The sequence below is a fragment of the Canis lupus genome, chromosome 21 (genome assembly GCF_003254725.2).
Source record: "Canis lupus dingo isolate Sandy chromosome 21, ASM325472v2, whole genome shotgun sequence".
NCBI lineage: Eukaryota > Metazoa > Chordata > Mammalia > Carnivora > Canidae > Canis > Canis lupus.
In genome coordinates this window covers 30283186-30302102 of record NC_064263.1, presented here as the reverse complement: position 1 = coordinate 30302102, position 18917 = coordinate 30283186, and the positions used below count along the sequence as shown (strand labels likewise).

The 18917-nt window shown below is 39.6% G+C and overlaps 1 protein-coding gene across 1 annotated transcript in view; it reads right to left on the bottom strand.

The window, feature by feature from the left end:
* The window catches only part of DNHD1 (dynein heavy chain domain 1), a 79750-nt gene that overhangs the window by 58919 nt on the left and 1914 nt on the right, over positions 1 to 18917 (bottom strand). The window contains 4 exon segments of the mRNA XM_025459327.3: positions 6533 to 6689; positions 8752 to 8862; positions 8942 to 9145; positions 15669 to 15842. Coding sequence (XP_025315112.3) covers positions 6533 to 6689; positions 8752 to 8862; positions 8942 to 9145; positions 15669 to 15842 — 646 coding nt within the window.

Genomic DNA, 18917 nt, shown 5'->3' with positions numbered 1-18917 from the left:
AAGTAATGTATATTGTATGTAAAAAGATGATAAGGGCTATAGGGAAAAAAAACACAGAGTAGGGAAAAGAGATCAGGTATGTTGGTCATAGTGGGCATTTACAATTAAGAGTTTTTAGAAAAAGAGATGAAAAAAACGTTGTTATAAAAATGTAAGTGGAGCAAGGTCACCTGGGTTACTCAGGGGTTGAGCGTCTGCCTTTGGCTCAGGTCATGATCCCCGGGTTCTGGGATCCAGTCCCACATCAGGATCCCCACAGGGAGCCTGCTTCTCTGCCTATGTTTCTGCCTCTCTCTGTGTCTGTCTCATGAGTAAATAAATAAGATCTTTAAAAAAAATGTAAGTGGAACAGCTACGCCTGTTGGGCAGGTGTATAAACATCGTACATATGCATTAGTTTAAATATCTTATATATGCAGTATAGTTTAAGCAAGTAAAAGATTTATTGATTTATTTAATGCAATAAGAAATCCGTGGATGGCATATTGGCCCAACAGTATCAATCAGAACAAAGCTCTTTTTATGGTCCTTCTCCTCCATCTTTTTAAATATGACTTTTGTCCTTTTGTGGTGTGAGTTTCATAGCTTCTCTAACACCAGAAATTTCATCCAAGGGTCAGGCAATAAGACAAAAGTAAATGCCCAAAAAGACATTCCAATTAGATATCTGCCTCTTTTTAAAAGTTTTCACGGTGACTTTCACTTATGTTTCATTGCCCAGAACTGAGTTACATGGCTTCCTCCAGCTACCAGTCTACAAAAAGAAACAAAGTCAAGATTCTAAAACTAAGGAGAATCAATAGGCATTGAGGGGTTCCTGGGTGACCATGAGAGAAATGAAACGTCTAACATTGAAACAATTAGATGACAACAAAAACATAAGCAATCCAACAAACGACAAGAAACATAAGGAAGAATTAACCAGAAATCATAGAAAGTAGAAAACACCAAAATAAGATGGGGAAAAATAGGGCAGCCCGGGTAGCTCAGCAGTTTAGCGCCACCTCTAACCAAAGGCCTGATCCTGGAGGCCAAGGGCCTGATCCTGGAGGCCCAGAATCGAGTTCCACATCAGGCTCCCTGCATGGAGCCTGCTTCTCCCTCTGCCTGTGTCTCTGCCTCTCTCTGCGTGTCTCTCATGAATAAATAAATAAAATCTTAAAAAAAAAAAAGATGGGAAAAACAAGTCAAGCCTATCAGTAATCATAATAAATGAGATAAACCTATTGCAAGACATAGACTCTCAGACTAAATGTTTTCCAACTATTTTTAAAAGATCCACATAAAATAACAAAGGTTGAAACAAAGAGATGTAGCAAAAACTTGATACTGCTAACATCAAACAAAAGAGAACTCTACTAGAAAAGAAATAACAAGAATGAAGACCTTTTCATAACAATAAAGTCACCAAAAAATATCTTTATGAACCTGCATGCACAATAACATGATTTTGAAATACATGTTGCAAAGCGAAAGAATATCAAGGAGTATTTAACAAATCTATAGTTACAGGAGGGCATTTTAACATGTATTTCTCTGAAACTGAAAGATAAAGTAGATAAGAAAAGTTATTGTGGCTGTAGAATATTTGCATAAAAGGATGAATGAACTTGATCTAATATAATTTTCTTAGACTAGGTTCCCCAGATCAGGAATTTAGGAAAATGTGGTTTATTGGAGGAATGATCTTCAGGAAACAAACATCTAAGGGAGAGAGGGAAGCAAAACAGAAAAGGGGAAATCGCCCAGAAAAAGGCTAAGGCTTTTCTTGGTCTGATGTGGTGAGAGAAGCAGCTTTGGAATGAAGACCTTATTGAAGAGCTGTCCCACTAAGAGACAAGGAACTAAAAAGCAGGCAGAGAAATTGTAACGTATGAAACAGGCTAAGGAGGAATGACCACTAAATGCAATGATTCTAAATCCTGAAGCAAGAAAAAAAAATAGTAATAAAGGACATTCTTGGAATAATTTGCAGATTTTTAACAAGGACTGTGGGTTAGATAACAAAATTGTATCAAAGTGAAATTTCCTATTTTTTGAGCATTAGACTAGAGTTATGGAAAAAAAAATGTCCTTGCTCTTCAGAGAAACACACTAGCATATTTAAGGGTAGAGGAACTCCGTATCTCCAACCTAAAACTCTCAAATGGTTCAGGAAAACAATGTATTCATTCAGAGAGAAAGAAAAAGCATAAATGATAAATGAGACAAACTATCTAGGTAAAAAGTAGATGAGAGTTTATTATACTATCCTTGCAACTCTCCTAATATATTTGAATTTACATCGAAATAAAAAGTTATATAGGAGAGAAAGAAAATGGGTTTATCCCAATAATACAGAGGTTGTCTAACACTGACAGTTCACCATATTAGACTAAAGGAGAATAATTCTCATCATTTAAATAGAAGCAGAAAAACAATCACTGGACAAATTTCAAGATCTATTCATGATAAAACCTCTTAGCACACAAAAAATTGATGGAAACATCCTTAAAAATTGATAAAGGTTATCCACCAAATGCTCACATTTTATATCATTATTTATTTAATGTTTCAAATCTATTTTAGTTATTTAGTAATGCTACAATTTAATGGGCAGCAGCATGCTTTTATTGAGCACAGAGTACAAGCCTGCTTCTGTAACAATTCAGTTACCAGTTGGGATGATGACCCATCCTCCCTTCCCCTATATCACCCCCCCTTTCTGGGGTGACTGCCAACAGGGACAAGTTCCACTCCATTCCACACAGCAGCATAGGAAGTGGCTCTACATTCTACCTTTGCTCGTCTTTTCATTCTTTCTATGGTGCTTTTTAAAAAGTTAATTTTAATATAGACAAATATCTTGACTCTTTTATGGTTTACATTTTTATATTTTGTTTAAGAAGCCCTGAGATAATAAAAATGTTACATTGCCTTCTTAAGGCTTTTTAAAAAAATATTTTATTTATTTATTTATTTATGAGAGAGAGAGAGAGAATGAGATTGAGAGAGAGAGAGAGAGGCAGAGACACAGGCAGAGGGAGAAGCAGGCTCCATGCAGGGAGCCTGATGTGGGACTCGATCCCGGGACTCCAGGATCACGCCCCGGGCTGAAGGCAGGTGCCAAACTGCTGAGCCACCCAGGGATCCCTGAAGGCTTTCTGGATTTTCTTTTCACGCTTATGTCTTTTATCCATCATGAATCAATTTTTGTGTATGGTGTAGCAACTATTAGAAACAATAATATATTTTTTAAACACTTTATTTATTTATTTATGATAGACGAGAGAGAGAGAAAGAGAGAGAGAGGAGAAACACAGGAGGAGGGAGAAGCAGGCTCCATGCTGGGAGCCCGACGTGAGACTTGATCCCAGGACTCCAGGATTGCGCCCTGGGCCAAAGGCAGGCACCAAACCACTGAGCCACCCAGAGATCCCAGAAACAATAATATTTTAAAACATTTATAATAGCAACAAAAAATATCAAATATCTAGTAATAAATTTAATGAGATATGTTCAAGACCTCTACAGGAAATCTATAAAACCTTAGTAGAAGAAACTAAAGAAATCAAAATAAATGAAGAAATCCGTGTTTATGACTTGGAAATCAAAATATTATTAAGATATCAATTCTCCTTCAAATTGACCTACAAATTTAAAGCAAAGTAATAGGGGCACCAAGGTGGCTCAGTGGGTGAAGCAGCTGCCTTCGGCTCAAGTCATGATCCCAGGGTCCCAAGATAGAGCCCCATTCGGGCTTCCTGTTTATCAGCGAGCCTGCTTCTCCCTCTGCCCACCACTCCCTCTACTTGTGTGTGTGTGTTCTGTCAAATAAATAAATAAAATCTTAAAAAAAAAAGCAAGGCAATAAAAAAATCCCAGCAAAATTATTTTGTGGAAATTAATAAGCCGATTCTAAACTTTATATGGAAATTTAAAGAACCTAGCATAGCCAGGGAAATCTTGTGTAATAAAAAGTAATAGGACTTATAATACCAGATATCAAGACATACCATAAAGCTACAGTAATTATGATGATGTGACACTGACAAAAAGACATCTGCAACAATGTGGATGGAACTAGAGGGAATTATGCTAAGCGAAATAAGTCAGAGAAAGACAAGTACCATATGATTCCAATCATGTGGAATTTAAGAAACAAAAAGAGATCATAGGAGAAGGGAAGGAAAAATGAAATAAGATGAAAAGAGAGAGGGAGGTAAACCATAAGAGTCTCTTAACTCTAGAAAATAAACAGAGTTGCTGGAGGAGAGATGGGTGGGGGGATGGGGTAACTGGGTGATGGACATTAGGGAGGGCATGTGATGTAATGAGTACTGTGTGCTATATGCAACTGATGAATCACTAAATTTTACCCCTGAAATTATTAATAAGTGTATGTTAACTAAATTGAATTTAAATTGAAATAATTTTTAAAAAGACAGATAAAAAAAAGACAGATAAATAGATTAATGGGACAGAAGAGAGTCTAGAAACAGATCCACACATATAGTCTTTTATTTAAGAAGACACTATTGTAATTAAGTGAGTAAAGGATAGTTTTTTCAATAAATGGGAAAAATAAAACTTGATTCTTACCTCACACCATACATAAAAATTAATTTGAAATGTACCAAAAACCTAATGTGAAAGAAAAGATAATAAAAGTTCTAGAAGAAAACAGGAAAATATCTACATGACTTTGGAGTGGGCAAAGATTCCTTAAACCAGGACTCAAAAGCACCACTCAGAAAAGATTGATAAAATGAACTTCAAATAAATTAAGAACTGTTAATCAAAAGATAACATTAAAGTAGGAAAAGAGCAGGCCACAGACTGGGAGAAAATATCTATAATACATATATTTGATATGGGACTCATCTAGAATATATTAAGAACTCCTACATATTAATAGGAAAAAAGATAACCCAATTAAAAATGAGCAAGAGAATTAAGACACTTCACAGAAGTGGGTACCAAAACAACCAATATACATGAAAAGACGCTTAACAACCTTGGTGATCATAGAAATACAAATTAAAACTACTGTGAGATACCACTGTATGACAGTATGGCTAAAATCAAAACCCCTGGCAATACCAAATGTTTATGAGAACATAGGGCAACTGGAAATCTCCTACATTGGTGAATATAAACCTGGTAAAACCATTCTAGAAAACTGTCTGGTACGGCAAAACATATATATTATTCCAGAAATTTTACTCCTGGAATACATACTCCAAACTAATGGATGCTTATGTCCATCAAGACATGTCCAAGAATGTTCTTATCAGCATTACCCATGATGGCAAAAACTGGAACAAACTCCAATGTCCATCAATAGAAGAATAAATTGTGGTACATTCATAGAGGGAAATATTACATAGTATACAAAAAAGTGAACCACTGTTACCTAGAAGATTATGGATAAATCCCACTAACAAAATGTTGACTGGGAAAAAAAAGCCAGACATGCTGATTTCATTTATATGTAACTCAAAATCAGACTAAATGAATCTATGGTGACAGAAATGAGAGTAGTGGTTACCTTTGTGGGGTTATTGACAGGAGAAGTACCAGGGAGCTTGCTGAGGTGCTGGAAATATTCTATATCTTTATCTGGGTGGTGGTTACATGGATATATATATATATATATACAAATATTTCAACAAACTGAACACTTAAAATTTGTTTTCCTTAGTGCATGTAAATTATACCTTAATTAACAAAAACTACTGACCATTACAAAAATTATAGTTTTGTGACATTAAAACAAAGGTGGGATTTAGGAACCAGGAGATAGAGAAAGGCCATGGAACAGTTCACCCCCATATTCTGTCCCCTTGAGCTTAGTGCAATGGGAGGTCAGCCTTTTATTGTCTGGAGGCTAAAAGCCATCTTCCTGTATCAATCTACAGGGGGCCTTCTTTCCATTATTTCCCATGTTCACAAAATCTGGGTGGGCCCCTTCTCTCAGAACTAGACTAACTGCAGGTGGGGATCAACCAGAGAACTGTGAAAATATCCAGGCCCACCTGGCAGACAACAAACTATAGTGATGAAAACAAACACACACCAGGACCTCCAGGAACCCTAAGCGGGGGGCATGTCCCAGAAATGCAAAGTAGGCATAATTAGGAAGGACATCATCACTGGGTGCTTCTAACAGCCACTAACAGCCACAGTGGCCTGCCAAAGGTTCAAGATAGGTTCAAAGATAAGCCCAGCAGCACAAAAGATCCAGATTTCAACTTTCAAATTCCCTAATGCCCCTGGCACAAACAACTGAAGAAAAATTATTGTTATGTTCCCTCCCTTCCTGCTCAAGGCCATGACCAACCCTTAGGGAAAAGGTTGAGTCCAAGCCTCTGCCCATCTATATAACTGATCCATCCACTCCGCTGTCCTGCTGGACAGGACAATGGCTCTGAGCCAAATGCAATATCCAGGCCACACATGGGATCCCAGGAGAAGCTTAAGCCAAGACGACGCTGGAATTCTGACAAGCTTACCTTGGAGAAAAGGTTCACAGTAAGTTGGAGCCTCTTACCAGTTGAAAGATGGATGTGCAGAGGTGCAGGCAGCGATGGAGCAGCCGCAGAGCCTTGTGGTTCTCCTTGGCTAGAGCCCGCTGTAGGTCCAGCAGCTTGTAGCTTCGATTGGGCTCTTGGGGAAGCCACGGTACAGAGCGCAGCTCCTGCAGAAGCCTGGGATCAAGGGCTAAGCTGGTCAGAGCCAGCATCTCATCCCTCTTACCTTTTTTTTTTTTTTTTTTTAAGATTTTATTTATTTATTCATGAGAGACACAGAGAAAGGCAGAGACATAGGCAGAGGGAGAAGCAGGCTCCCTGCAAGGAGCCTGATGCAGACCTTGATCCCAGGACTCTGGGACCATAACCTGAGCTAAAGGCAGATGCTCAACCACTGAGCCACCCAGCTGCCCCCTTCAGCCCTCTTTCCTTGAACACCTTTGACCTCTTTCCAGCCTAGCCCACTTTAGAATAAGCAAAAGTTTAGAAAGATTATAATATTCCTAGTGACCTACAATAACAGCTTCCTTCCTCTTGATTGTTCTTTGGAAGAATTCAAGCTGAGGAAGTTGCTGGCTAGGGAATTCTTTGGGAAAGGTCTGGGATTTGTGCAAATGTTTGTACTAAGTGACCTTTCTGCTAGGAGAGGGTCAAATAGATCCCAAGGTCTGACTTAGAAGGAGAAACCACAGAGGCTTCTTCCTTAGAATAGAGGAAGCTAAGGGCCCTAAAAGTCTAGATGGACAGATGAGTTTTAGGATCAAAGGTGATGAACCTCCAACTTATCTAACATGGACTGAGCATCCCTGAGAAAAATCTGCCTTTGTTATCTACTCTCCCCACCCTCCCCCAAAACTGCACATCTCTAAAAATACCTCAAGCCAAAAGGCACCCAATAAGCAGAGGATGATCATAATGGGTGTCATTTTATTTAGAACCTATTTAGAGGCATTGAAGAAATCTTCATCCCTAGTTTTCATATCAGGAAATGAGGCTCAGAGAATAAAGTCCCTTGCTAGTATTCAAGATTTAAATTCAGATCTGTCCAGCCTCCAAGCCATCATGCTTTTAAGTATACCATGATAATTAGGCTAGACTAGAGGATTCCTAGAGTAAAGGTTGCAAACTGGTAGCCCATGGGTCAAATTCAGACTGAACATGCTTTCATATATTCCACTAAGAGTTGTCCAGCACACTGTTTTAATAAAAATCTGAGTTAATTAGGTAAAATTAAGACACTTTAAAACAAAATGTGGATTTCCAGGAAATCCTAAAAAAGATAAGGTGGCTGGCATGCTATACCCATATTCTCAGAGGCAACAGTGAACTGGAACTGAGTAGTGATTGTCCTATTTAGATGTAGTCTCCAGATTGCATTCCCCACACCCCCTAATGTCTTGCACCTAATACACTGCCTTTCTTCCAAAGCCTTTGTTTGGGCCCTGTAGATGTTTGAATTTACAACTTCTCTCACAGAAAATAATTAGAAGTGGCTAAGAAGTACAGGAAAAAGAAAAAAGTACTGAAAATAGGAATCACTAAGTCCCCCCCACTCCAAAAAAGAAGAAAGAAAGAAAGAAAAAGAAAGAAAGAAAGAAAGAAAGAAAGAAAGAAAGAAAGAAAGAAAGAAAGAAAGAAAGAAAGAAAAAGGGGATCCCTGGGTGGCGCAGCGGTTTGGCGCCTGCCTTTGGCCCAGGGCGCGATCCTGGAGACCCGGGATCGAATCTCACATCGGGCTCCCGGTGCATGGAGCCTGCTTCTCCCTCTGCCTGTGTCTCTGCCTCCCTCTCTCTCTCTGTGTGACTATCATAAATAAATAAAAATTAAAAAAAAAAGAAAAAGAAAAAGAAAGAAAGAATCCAAGAGAGAAGAGAGTATGGAAAAAGCAAAGAATTTGAATTCAAACACCTGAGTTATATCCCCAGATGCAATACTTAATAATTGTATGATCTGGGGCAAGTTGATGTAGGAATACATAATTATATGAAGATATGCTTAGAATACATTATTCAGAAAAAAACTGGTTACTTAACAATATGTCAAGTATGACTAAATTTGTATATGTGATAGAAAAAAAGACTAACAAAATGTTTGTCTTGGTTATTTATATGTGGTCAGATTAAAGATTTTGTCCCTTTGTGTGTTTTTGTATTTTCCAAAATTTCTACAAGAACCATGTTACTACTTTTTGTAAAAATAATTTCAAAACATTTATTGACATTGTGTTTGCAGACCTTACCTGCTAATATGCAGAAGCCCAGCTCCAAAGTGGGGCACAGCCAAGAGCAGATGCTTCTCTAGGAAAGTTCGGCACCGCTGCAGTCCCTGTAACTTCACACTCCTCTTCCAACTACAAATCAGAGGGCAGTGATAACATGCTCTTGCTCCCTGCAACACTGGTCCCCAAATCCCAGACCATCATCACCTACCGAGCCAAGGCCTTGTATAAGAGGCAATATTTGAAGAATGGAATGAACTGGAGCTGCTGCCAGAGGACGGAGTGGCGGTGCCAGGTACCCAGCGTTATTGTCTCACTGCCCTCCACAGGATGTATGTGCAGGATCCCAAAGGGAGAGAAGATGTAGTGCTCAGGGTTCACCTTCTTTGGTGGCACCACGACCAGGTTATAGGGCCTTTTAAAAAGAGCTCTGATCAGCAGGAGCCCTGGGAACTTGTGCAGGCTTCAGGAAGGGACAAAAGAAGGTTGGAGATGGAAAACATGGAAGCAGAAATGAAGGCAGAGGAAGGTTGGAAGAGGGGAAACAGTAGAATGATGTTCAAACTAAAAAGAGGAAACAAATATTATTAAGAATAAATGGAAGCCAAGGGCACCTGGGTGGCAGAGTCGGTTAAGTGCCCGATTCTTGGTTTTGGCTCAGGTCCTGATCTCTGGGTTGAGATGGAGTCCAGCATCGAGCCTCAGCATGGGCTCTTTTCTCAATGTGGAGACCACTTGAGTTTCACTTTCCCTTTCCCTCTACCCCTCCCCTTGCTCATTCACTCATGTGCATGCCTGATCTCTTTCTTTCTCTCTCAAATAAATAAATAATTCTTTAAAAAAGAAGAAGAAGAAGAAGAAATGGAAGCCAAAGATAGAGAAGAAAAAAATAAAAAGGCACCTAGCCAGTTCTAAGGAGTTCATATCTCCAGATCCAGATACTTTACATCCCATCAAATCTAAGATTCCATTAGTTGTAAGCTCCAGCATTTAAAAAAAAATTAAACAATAAAATTTAAAATGCTGCCAATGTGATACTTCATGAATTTGTATGATGCATCACAACTTCAGAGATGTTAAAATGTGAAAAAAAAGTACATCCTAGAAATGATAAAACACGTATATCTCTAGGTACTGAAATAACACAGAGAGATCATTAGGGGGTGCTGTTTGGAGTAACTGAGGAACTGGGGAAAAGCAGGGGGCAACTAGAAGACTAGACACACGCAAATTAAGAGGAAAACTGTACCCTAGAGCACTGGACAAGTACCTCCAGAGTCATCTTAAAATCCTACTAAGTTCTCTTACTTCAGTGCAATGCATCTACATCCCAGACTAAATGCCATTTATATGGAATTACACAATAGTTGTATCTAGTTGCAGGAGACTAGTTAGCATAATGCTATGTTTGGGCACATTCAGTAGAGCATTTATAAGTTTTTATTTTACAGTTTTATTTTCATAACTTGGAACCAATAATATTTTTAAGCATTAAATATATTTTAGAATCCTTTAAAAGCTATTATGTCCCAGGTCCTACACCTATAATGTCTAAGAGATAAAATGGCCCTCTTCTATCTCTTCTCTCAATTTTCTAGAATATATTATTAAGCAAATGACTTAAGAGAACTTAGAGAGGTGCTTGGGTGGCTCAGTCAGTTAAGAATCCAATTCTTGATTTCAGCTCAGGTCATGATCTCAAGAATTGTGTGACCAAGCCCTATGTCAGGCTCTCAGCTTAGCAGAGAGTCTGCTTGAGGATCCTCTCTCTCTCCCTCTTCCTCTATGCCTCCCCTGGCTCACACTCTCTCATGTACCCTCTCTCTCTCCCAAAATAAATAAATAAAATCTATTAAAAAAAAAAAAAAAGCATTTAGGGCTCCTGGCTCAGTCGGTTAAGTGTCTGCCTTTTTTTTTTTTAAGATTTTATTTATTTATCCATGAGAGACACACACATGAGAGAGAGAGAGAGAGAGAGAGAGGCAGAGACACAGGCAGAGGGAGAAGCAGGCTCCATTCAGGGAGCCCAATGTGGGACTCAATCCCAGGTCTCCAGGACCACGCCCTGGGCTGAAGGCAGATGCTAAACTGCTGAGCCACCCAGGGATCCCAAGCGTCTGCCTTCTGCTCAGATCATGATCCTAGGGTCCTGGGATGAGTCCTGCATTGGGCTTCCTGATCAGCTGGGAGTCTGCTTCTCCTTCTCCTGCTCCCCCTACCTCATGCTTGCTCATTCTCTCTCATAAAAATAAATAAAATCTTTAAAACAAGCAAAAAAAAAAAAAAAAAAAAGAGCATTTAGATAGATTTCAGAATGAACTCACTAAATCAAGTTATATAAAAACTTTGTTTCTTTTCTGACAAAGTGACTTGATTTTCCCAAGTATTCTTTCTCCCAAACTATTTCTTCTTAAACAAAGAGTAGTTATAACTTCGCCTAAGGTAGTTAAGGGAAAAATATAGGATTTAAAGCAAAATCTATCTGATTGAAGCCACCCCTTTTAACCACTGGGCTGCTTAGCTTCCCATAGAATAGCCTCCTATCCTAACTGATCCCGGGCTCTCCCAAGGAGTCATTCCTTCCCCTATGACCTTCTTAATGAATGCTTCTCTTTCTTTTTTCCTTTCTTTAAAAGTTCCTTCTCCTTCCCCCTTTTTAATGCCTTCATGGAGTTTAGTTAAACCATTGATCATGTTTCCCTTCTGTCCAAGTACTGTGATTGGAGATGAGGACATAGAAATAACTACTTCATAATTTTTGCTCTCAAAGGGCTTGGATCAGAGTATTAAATGATGCTAGATAGAGAGTATTTAGCTACTTCCAAAACATCTCAAACTCTATGCCTTAATGAAACATAGCAAGTTCTATACTGAACTCATAATTTACTGCCTCTAAATCTGTTCCTACTCTGGATAATTGATTCATTCATTCATTCAACAAACATTGAGTCTCTACACCAAACTGTTCTACACCCTTGGGATACATTGTTAAACAAAACAAAACAAACATCTCTGCCATGATAGAGCTTTCATTATACTAAAGAAGAAAAATGATAAATGCAATAAATGAGAGGGGAAGAAAAGCACAGGAAAAGGAGATTGGCAGTGCCAGGGGAGGACAAAGGGTGAAGAAGTGACAATTGAGCAAAGGCTCTAAGGAAGTGAAGGAATAAATTCCTTTCTGAGTATGAATCAACACTTAGGACAAAAACCCATATAACACTGTATCTTAAATATTAGAATTTTAAAAATTCTAGGATAAGTGCAAGAAAAATTTGATAAATTCAAACCATTGGAAAAAAAAAACCTGTTACATGACAAATAAACAAAATGAAACAATAAATGCCAGAGTTCTACTTTTATTGATGGTGCACTAGAAATTTGGAAGTAACACTCTTACTTGAGGACAACTAGAAAAAGGCAAAATAAGTGGATAATATAGGAAAATAATCTGTATGAACACATCAGAGAACTAAAAGTTAAATGCCCCAGGCTCTGCGTTGGGACCCTGGCCACATTATAGGTTGAAGCAGAAAACATGTCCCTCCTGGGTGTGTGCCCCAAACCACCGCCTCCTGATCCTTTGGCTGTCTGCACCTGTCCAAAAGCTCAGCTCCTCTTCTCAGTGTTTTAGGAACAGATAGTAAGACTGACACACAATTGCTGATACTGGAATTGACATGCATCTCTGTTTGGGGAAAGGCACCACCAAATGCTAAGCTCACTTCAGTCAGTTCCCTTCTTTGGCAGATGTTGATCCTATAATTATTCACTGCCTTTTTAGTTCTCTTGATTATGGCTTCTTGTCTCTCTATGTGCCTAATTATTTTTGTTTGTGCTGCTTCTCTGAGCTGATAGTCTAAAGTTCTAAGATTCTAATTTTCTTTGTGTAAGCTCTCTGCCACAGTCAGTAATTGTCCCATCCCACACTGCCACCATTACTACCATTCCTGCCAGTCAATCAAGTGTGGTGGCCACTGGGTATCAGTAGGTAGTTCATCACATTCAGCCACAAATTAATCGTTATCTCGGGCAGCCCCAGTGGCTCGGCTGTTTAGCACCGCCTTCGGCCCAGGGCCTGATCCTGGGGACCCAGGATCAAGTCCTGCATCAGGCTCCCTGCGTGGGGCCTGCTTCTCCCTCTGCCGGGGTCTCTACCTCTCTGTCTCTGTGTCTCTCATAAATAAATAAAAAATATATTTAAAAAATTAATCGTTATGTCAGTATGTGTCATGGATTACTAGTATCCTATATCCCATCAGCAGAGAGCTCAGTACTGTTCAAAGCCAATGACATTACCAAATCAATATCAGAATCCCATATTTGAGGCTCAATTTCTTTCATGATACCAGTAAGGGTCCAGTCAGGAAAACAGAAACCAAACTGGGCATTTCAACAAAGTGAATTTAATAGAGAGTATATATATATATATATATATATTTTTAAGATGTCAAAGAAATGAAAAACCAGAAGGGAACACTAAGACAGCACACATACAATAATGGATGCCAGTCCCAGAACTAAAGAAACAAAGGGAAGGTAACTGGATTCTCAGAAGTTCTGAGCCTGGAGAAAGGGCTTGTAGAGTGTGGACCTGGACTTTTTAAGAGACACAGCTAGGCTGCTACTTAGTTTGGAGGAAGGGCCGTGTAGTCAAGATGCAGAACTCTGATGGGAAGGTGCCACCCAGCTCAGAATCATGAAGAAGCTAATTCAGAAGGTGCCTGCAGCCGCCAAGGTAAAGGACCAATGCTGACAGAGGAAGAAAGGGAAAGAGAAATGTCCTTCTTTTATCGTGCTGCCCAGTCTCCTTCTAGCACCCCCTACTAATCAAATCTAATAGGAGGTCAGACCAAAAAGTCTCAGCCCCAATACCATGCAGAGAGAGGAGAGTTAGAGCCAAAAGACAATTGATTAATAACTAGCACAATGCTCTCAGTGAAAATGTGTTAATTAATTGATCAGTAAATGCATGGATGATATGGATCATTAGTGCTACATTAATAAATGCTCAGGAGAAAGAGAGCAGTGTATGCAGGAAATAAAGCTTTCTGGGAGGATATATGACATACTGCTTAAGACCGTGGACTTTTCAACAAAACTAAAAGACAACCTACAGAATGAGAGAAGATATTTGCAAATGACCTATCAGATAAAGGGCTAGTTTCCAAGATCTATAAAGAACTTAGGTTTTTTTTATAAGACTTAACTCAACACCAAAGAAACAAACAATCCAATCATGAAATGGGCAAAAGACATGAAGAGAAATCTCACAGAGGAAGACATAGACATGGCCAACATGCACATGAGAAAATGCTCCGCATCACTTGCCATCAGGGAAATACAAATCAAAACCACAATGAGATACCACCTCACACCAGTGAGAATGGGGAAAATTAACAAGGCAGGAAACAACAAATGTTGGAGAGGATGCGGAGAAAGGGGAACCCTCCTTACACTGTTGGTGGGAATGTGAACTGGTGCAGCCACTCTGGAAAACTGTGTGGAGGTTCCTCAAAGAGTTAAAAATAGATCTGCCCTATGACCCAGCAATTGCACTAATGGGGATTTACCCCAAAGATACAGATGCAATGAAACGCCAGGACACCTGCACCCCGATGTTTCTAGCAGCAATGTCCACAATAGCCAAACTGTGGAAGGAGCCTTGGTGTCCATCAAAAGATGAATGGATAAAGAAGATGTGGTTTATGTATACAATGGAATATTACTCAGCCATTAGAAATGACAAATACCCACCATTTGCTTCAATGTGGATGGAACTGGAGGGTATTATGCTGAGTGAAATAAGTCAGTTGGAGAAGGACAAACAGTATATGGTCTCATGCATCTGGGGAATATAAATAATAGTGAAAGGGAATAGAGGGGAAGGGAGAAGAAATGGGTAGGAAATATCATAAAGGGAGACAGAACATAAAGACTCCTAACTCTGGGAAACGAACTAGGGGTGGTGGAAGGGGAGGAGGGCGGGGGTGGGGGTGACTGGGTGGCAGGCACTGAGAGGGGCACTTGATGGGATGAGCACTGGGTGTTATTCTGTATGTTGGCAAATTGAACACCAATAAAAAATAAATTTATTATTAAAAAAAAACAAGACCATGGACTTTTGGGTTAAGATAGTCCTAGGTTTGCCTGTTTCTACCACTTACTATGTGACAAGTTATTTAACCTCTTGATGCATCAGGGTACTCATCTCATGCATGGAAATAATAATAGCATCTACCTGGTAGGTGAAGGTTAAACAATACATCATGTATTTATTAGCACAATGTCTGGAAAAACTTACTTAATGGTAATTATTATTATTATTATTCCTGGGAAGAGATGGGACTTGAATAGGGCTTTTTAAAATATGTAAATTTTAGAACTAACAGAAGAAAATTAATGCCTCCTGAGTCATATGGAAGGAGACTTGTTTTTATAGTCCCAGAGATAAAACTAGGACCAGTAGATAGAAGTTAAAAGAAAGCAGATTTTGGTTCAGTCTAAGGAATGAGATACCTTGGCAACCTCAAAGCTTCCCCTCACTGTAAAGATTCAAACACCTGATTCCTGCATTGGAGTTGGAAGAGAGCACCATTAAACTCCCTTCGGAGGCTATGACCAAATGTTTCTATCATTTTAGGACAGAATAAAGAAGACAGAGCCAAAAGTAGAAGAGGATGACTAAGACCAAAGACTGTGAAGGCAAAGGGGAGCAAAGCAGAGGTGCAGAATGGAAAGGAGGAGGCTGAGAAGGGAAGAAAGAAGGAAACTGGAAGACAGAGAAGCAGCCAGAGAGGAATTCGTATGGAGAGGAGGACATTGCTTCCTCTCAGGTTGATTAGGATGGGAGTCTGTGCAGATAAATGTGTGGGAAGAGAGCACAGGCAGAAACCAGGGAGTGGCCAGAGAAGAAAGGGTCTGACATAGGCTCTTACCTAAAGTACCGGCTGGGAGCTACATTGAGATAGAGGAAGTGGATCTTCTTCAGGTATCTCTCAGTCTTCAGAATGGTCATCACCTGGCTACCCAGGAGGGAAGTCTGAAGTGAGAAGACAGTGCTTCTCTTCTGGAAGGTCTTCTTCCCAGGAACTTCTGGATCAAGCTGAGACCTGTACAATAAAAAATCAGGAGAAAAGAGACCAAGTTGCCACTGTTAGTGGTGAAAAGAGGAGCTAGATCAGGTACCTAAGAGGATATGATGTGGTATTCTCAGAGCCTGTCTACCATCTATACCCAAAGGTATTCACATACTGAGCAAATATAGTCAAACAGCTACATTCACACAGACCTATATATGAGCAACCCTTCCCTTTCTGATAAGTGAATAATCATTCTGGATTTATTGTAATAACTATGAAGTCAGTATTACTTAATACTGAGTAAAAGTAATGGGAATACTTTGTTTTCCCAACTCCTTACCTTCCAAGCCCACAGTTCTGGATTTCTCCTCAGTGGCAACCTTCCTAACCTTCTAGATCTATCTTTGCCCCTATTATGCCTGCTTTCCAATTCTGCATGATCCCCATGCTTGTGACTCTTGCTCTTCCCTCATTACCACCTAACTTCTAGTTTCACATCTTTTCCTTTCTAGCTAGAATCCAATGATGCATCCTTTGACCCTTTCAAGCCTGCACCAGTACTCTCGATCTTCTCACCTTTCCACAATACCAGCCAACAAAACTGGTATGAAAATTAATTATCCAAGAAACCAAAAACCAATCACCTGGACTAATAATTTTGGTTGGAGTGACCTCAGAGCACAAAACAAACAAACAAAAAATCTGAATAATTAAACTTAGAATTAACTAGTCAAGTATACCAATGTCACTAATTGACTCAAACTTAGAGCAACAGAACAAGTAACCCCAGGGATAACAGTGTAATCCTATTTTAAAATTCATATCAACGATAGGGTTTGTACCTTTGATGTTAGATCAGGATATTTTAATGGTATAATAGCTACTAAAGCTTCATTTCCTCAACAATTAAAGTGCTACATGGTCTAAATTGGCTCAGAAGACTGAGGAACCAGAAATATCAGCGCCTCTATGGATTCCTGGTATCTAATCTCAACTATGGGCTTACTCTGCTCTGATGTCTTCATATGAGTCCTCAGGCAGCTTTCTCTTTCAGACTCCTCGGCTGCTATTCCAGGCTTCTACCTACCCTCATGCCCAGCCCTGCCAGGCCTCTTTCTATCCCCTTCTCTGCCTCCTTCTCTGCACAGAGAAAACTGAGGCTCTTGGCCATGAACTAACTTCCTTCAATTCAGCTGCCTTCCCACACATTTATCTGCACAGACTCCCATCCTAATCCCATCCTAATCAACCTGAGAGGAAGCAATGTCCTTTATTCTCTCCAAGACTTATTCCTCCATTTGTGCTATGGATCTCTGATCACCTCTTCATGATGTATTTTCAATCTCTTCCTTTTCTTACTATTAGCTTATATTTACTCATTCACTGTACAAATATTGATTGAACACCCACTTCTCAAGCACTGCCTGAAGGGCTATGAACATCTCTCCATTTTTTTTAAGAGTCCTATCCAGACACCACTATTATCCTATTATCTCTCTCCCTTTCAAGCCAAGCTTCATGAAAGAATAATAATATGTGATTTCTACTTCCTCATCTCTCATTTGCTCCTGAATACACTAAAATCTGGCTTCTGCCTCAAAAAACTCCCCTGAAATAAATCACTCTCATCAACTTCTTGTTACTAAAACAAATGAACATTTTTCAGATTTGTCTTACTTGCCTCAGTAGCATTTAATACTACTGACTGCTTCCTTTTCCTTGAAACTTTCCTCTATTTCACCTTATAACCTGCATAATATTTTGTTAACAACTCCAATCTAAACTCAAACCCTTCTGATGTGCTTTCCCCTACCTGTACACACACACACACACACACACACACACACATATACACATGCATGCACCCAGAGGAGTAGCCAGGGGAAAGGCAGTGTTCTCTGTTTTATAGCACTTATTACAATTTGTAATTATATTTTACTGGTACCAACTTAATATCTGTTCCCCTAACTAAACTGTAAAACCCCCAAAGAAAGAGATTGAGTCTGTCTTGTTCAATTCTGTATCTCCAGCATCTTGCGGTTCCTGAAATATACTGGGGATCCAATAATACTTATTGAATGAACAGATGCCTAGGAGAACAGGCCTGGAGAACTTTGTGCAAATTAAGCCACATTAGCTGGGCCTCAGAGGCTTATCACCAAGTCCAAAGAGAAGGCTTAGAACTTAACCCCTCTCAACATCTCAGCCCATTATCATTTTAGTTACATTCTCCCAGGAAAGGAATCATACTCAGAGCACATGGCAGGTCTTTTTAAAGAGTCTGCTGATAGTATTGAAGAGATAAATTGTTCCATCAGGGCCTCAGGAGCCTATCTATCTGTCTACCATTATGGCTCCAAGTCTTTAGGAAAACTTTGACCCATCCATAAACTTAAAGCAAAAACTGAGGAAGCCAACCTAGTTTAAAGGTAAAGCTACCATTCTTCCCAGACAATGAGTGTCCTAGACAAGCTGGAAAGCACTTAGACAATCAGGCCAGAGGATGGGGGGAAATTCTCATGCTAGAGTTTAGAACTCTCAGAAGAGGAGGTCTCTGCAGGCATTCTGAAATTCTGAAAGGAGTGACAAGAGCCAGACTGGGGGAAACAATCAGAATTCAAGGGGCCAGGATACCTACACTAGCACAGGAGGAAGACTCTGGAAGGGTCAGAATGAAAGTCCCATTTGGCAGTGTTGCCAACTCTAATCTGCTTTGGGGCTGGCTTACCTCACATAGACATGAGTGGGAAGGCCCTTAGATCACCACTCACCTAAAGGCACCCTGAGAGAAGGACCTGTACCCAAAAGCCAGCACCCAACATTAGGTAGGCCCAGAGACAAGGCTCAGTGTTCATGAATAAGTAAGAGAAAGAACTCAGGAAGCTTCTAGCACCATCTGAGAAAGAATGACACTCTGGAAACTCAAGCTGTTTTCTGAAGCTTGGCTTCCTTATTGCTGACTTTTGATTTTCACAAATTTCTGCATTGCCCAATGAGGATGAACACTAAGATCACTTGGTTTATTAGCAGACAAAAAGGAAGAGAGAAGCAGCTTCAACCAGCATGGCTTGTGGTCAGGCTAATGCTTAAAATCAACAGGGAGCT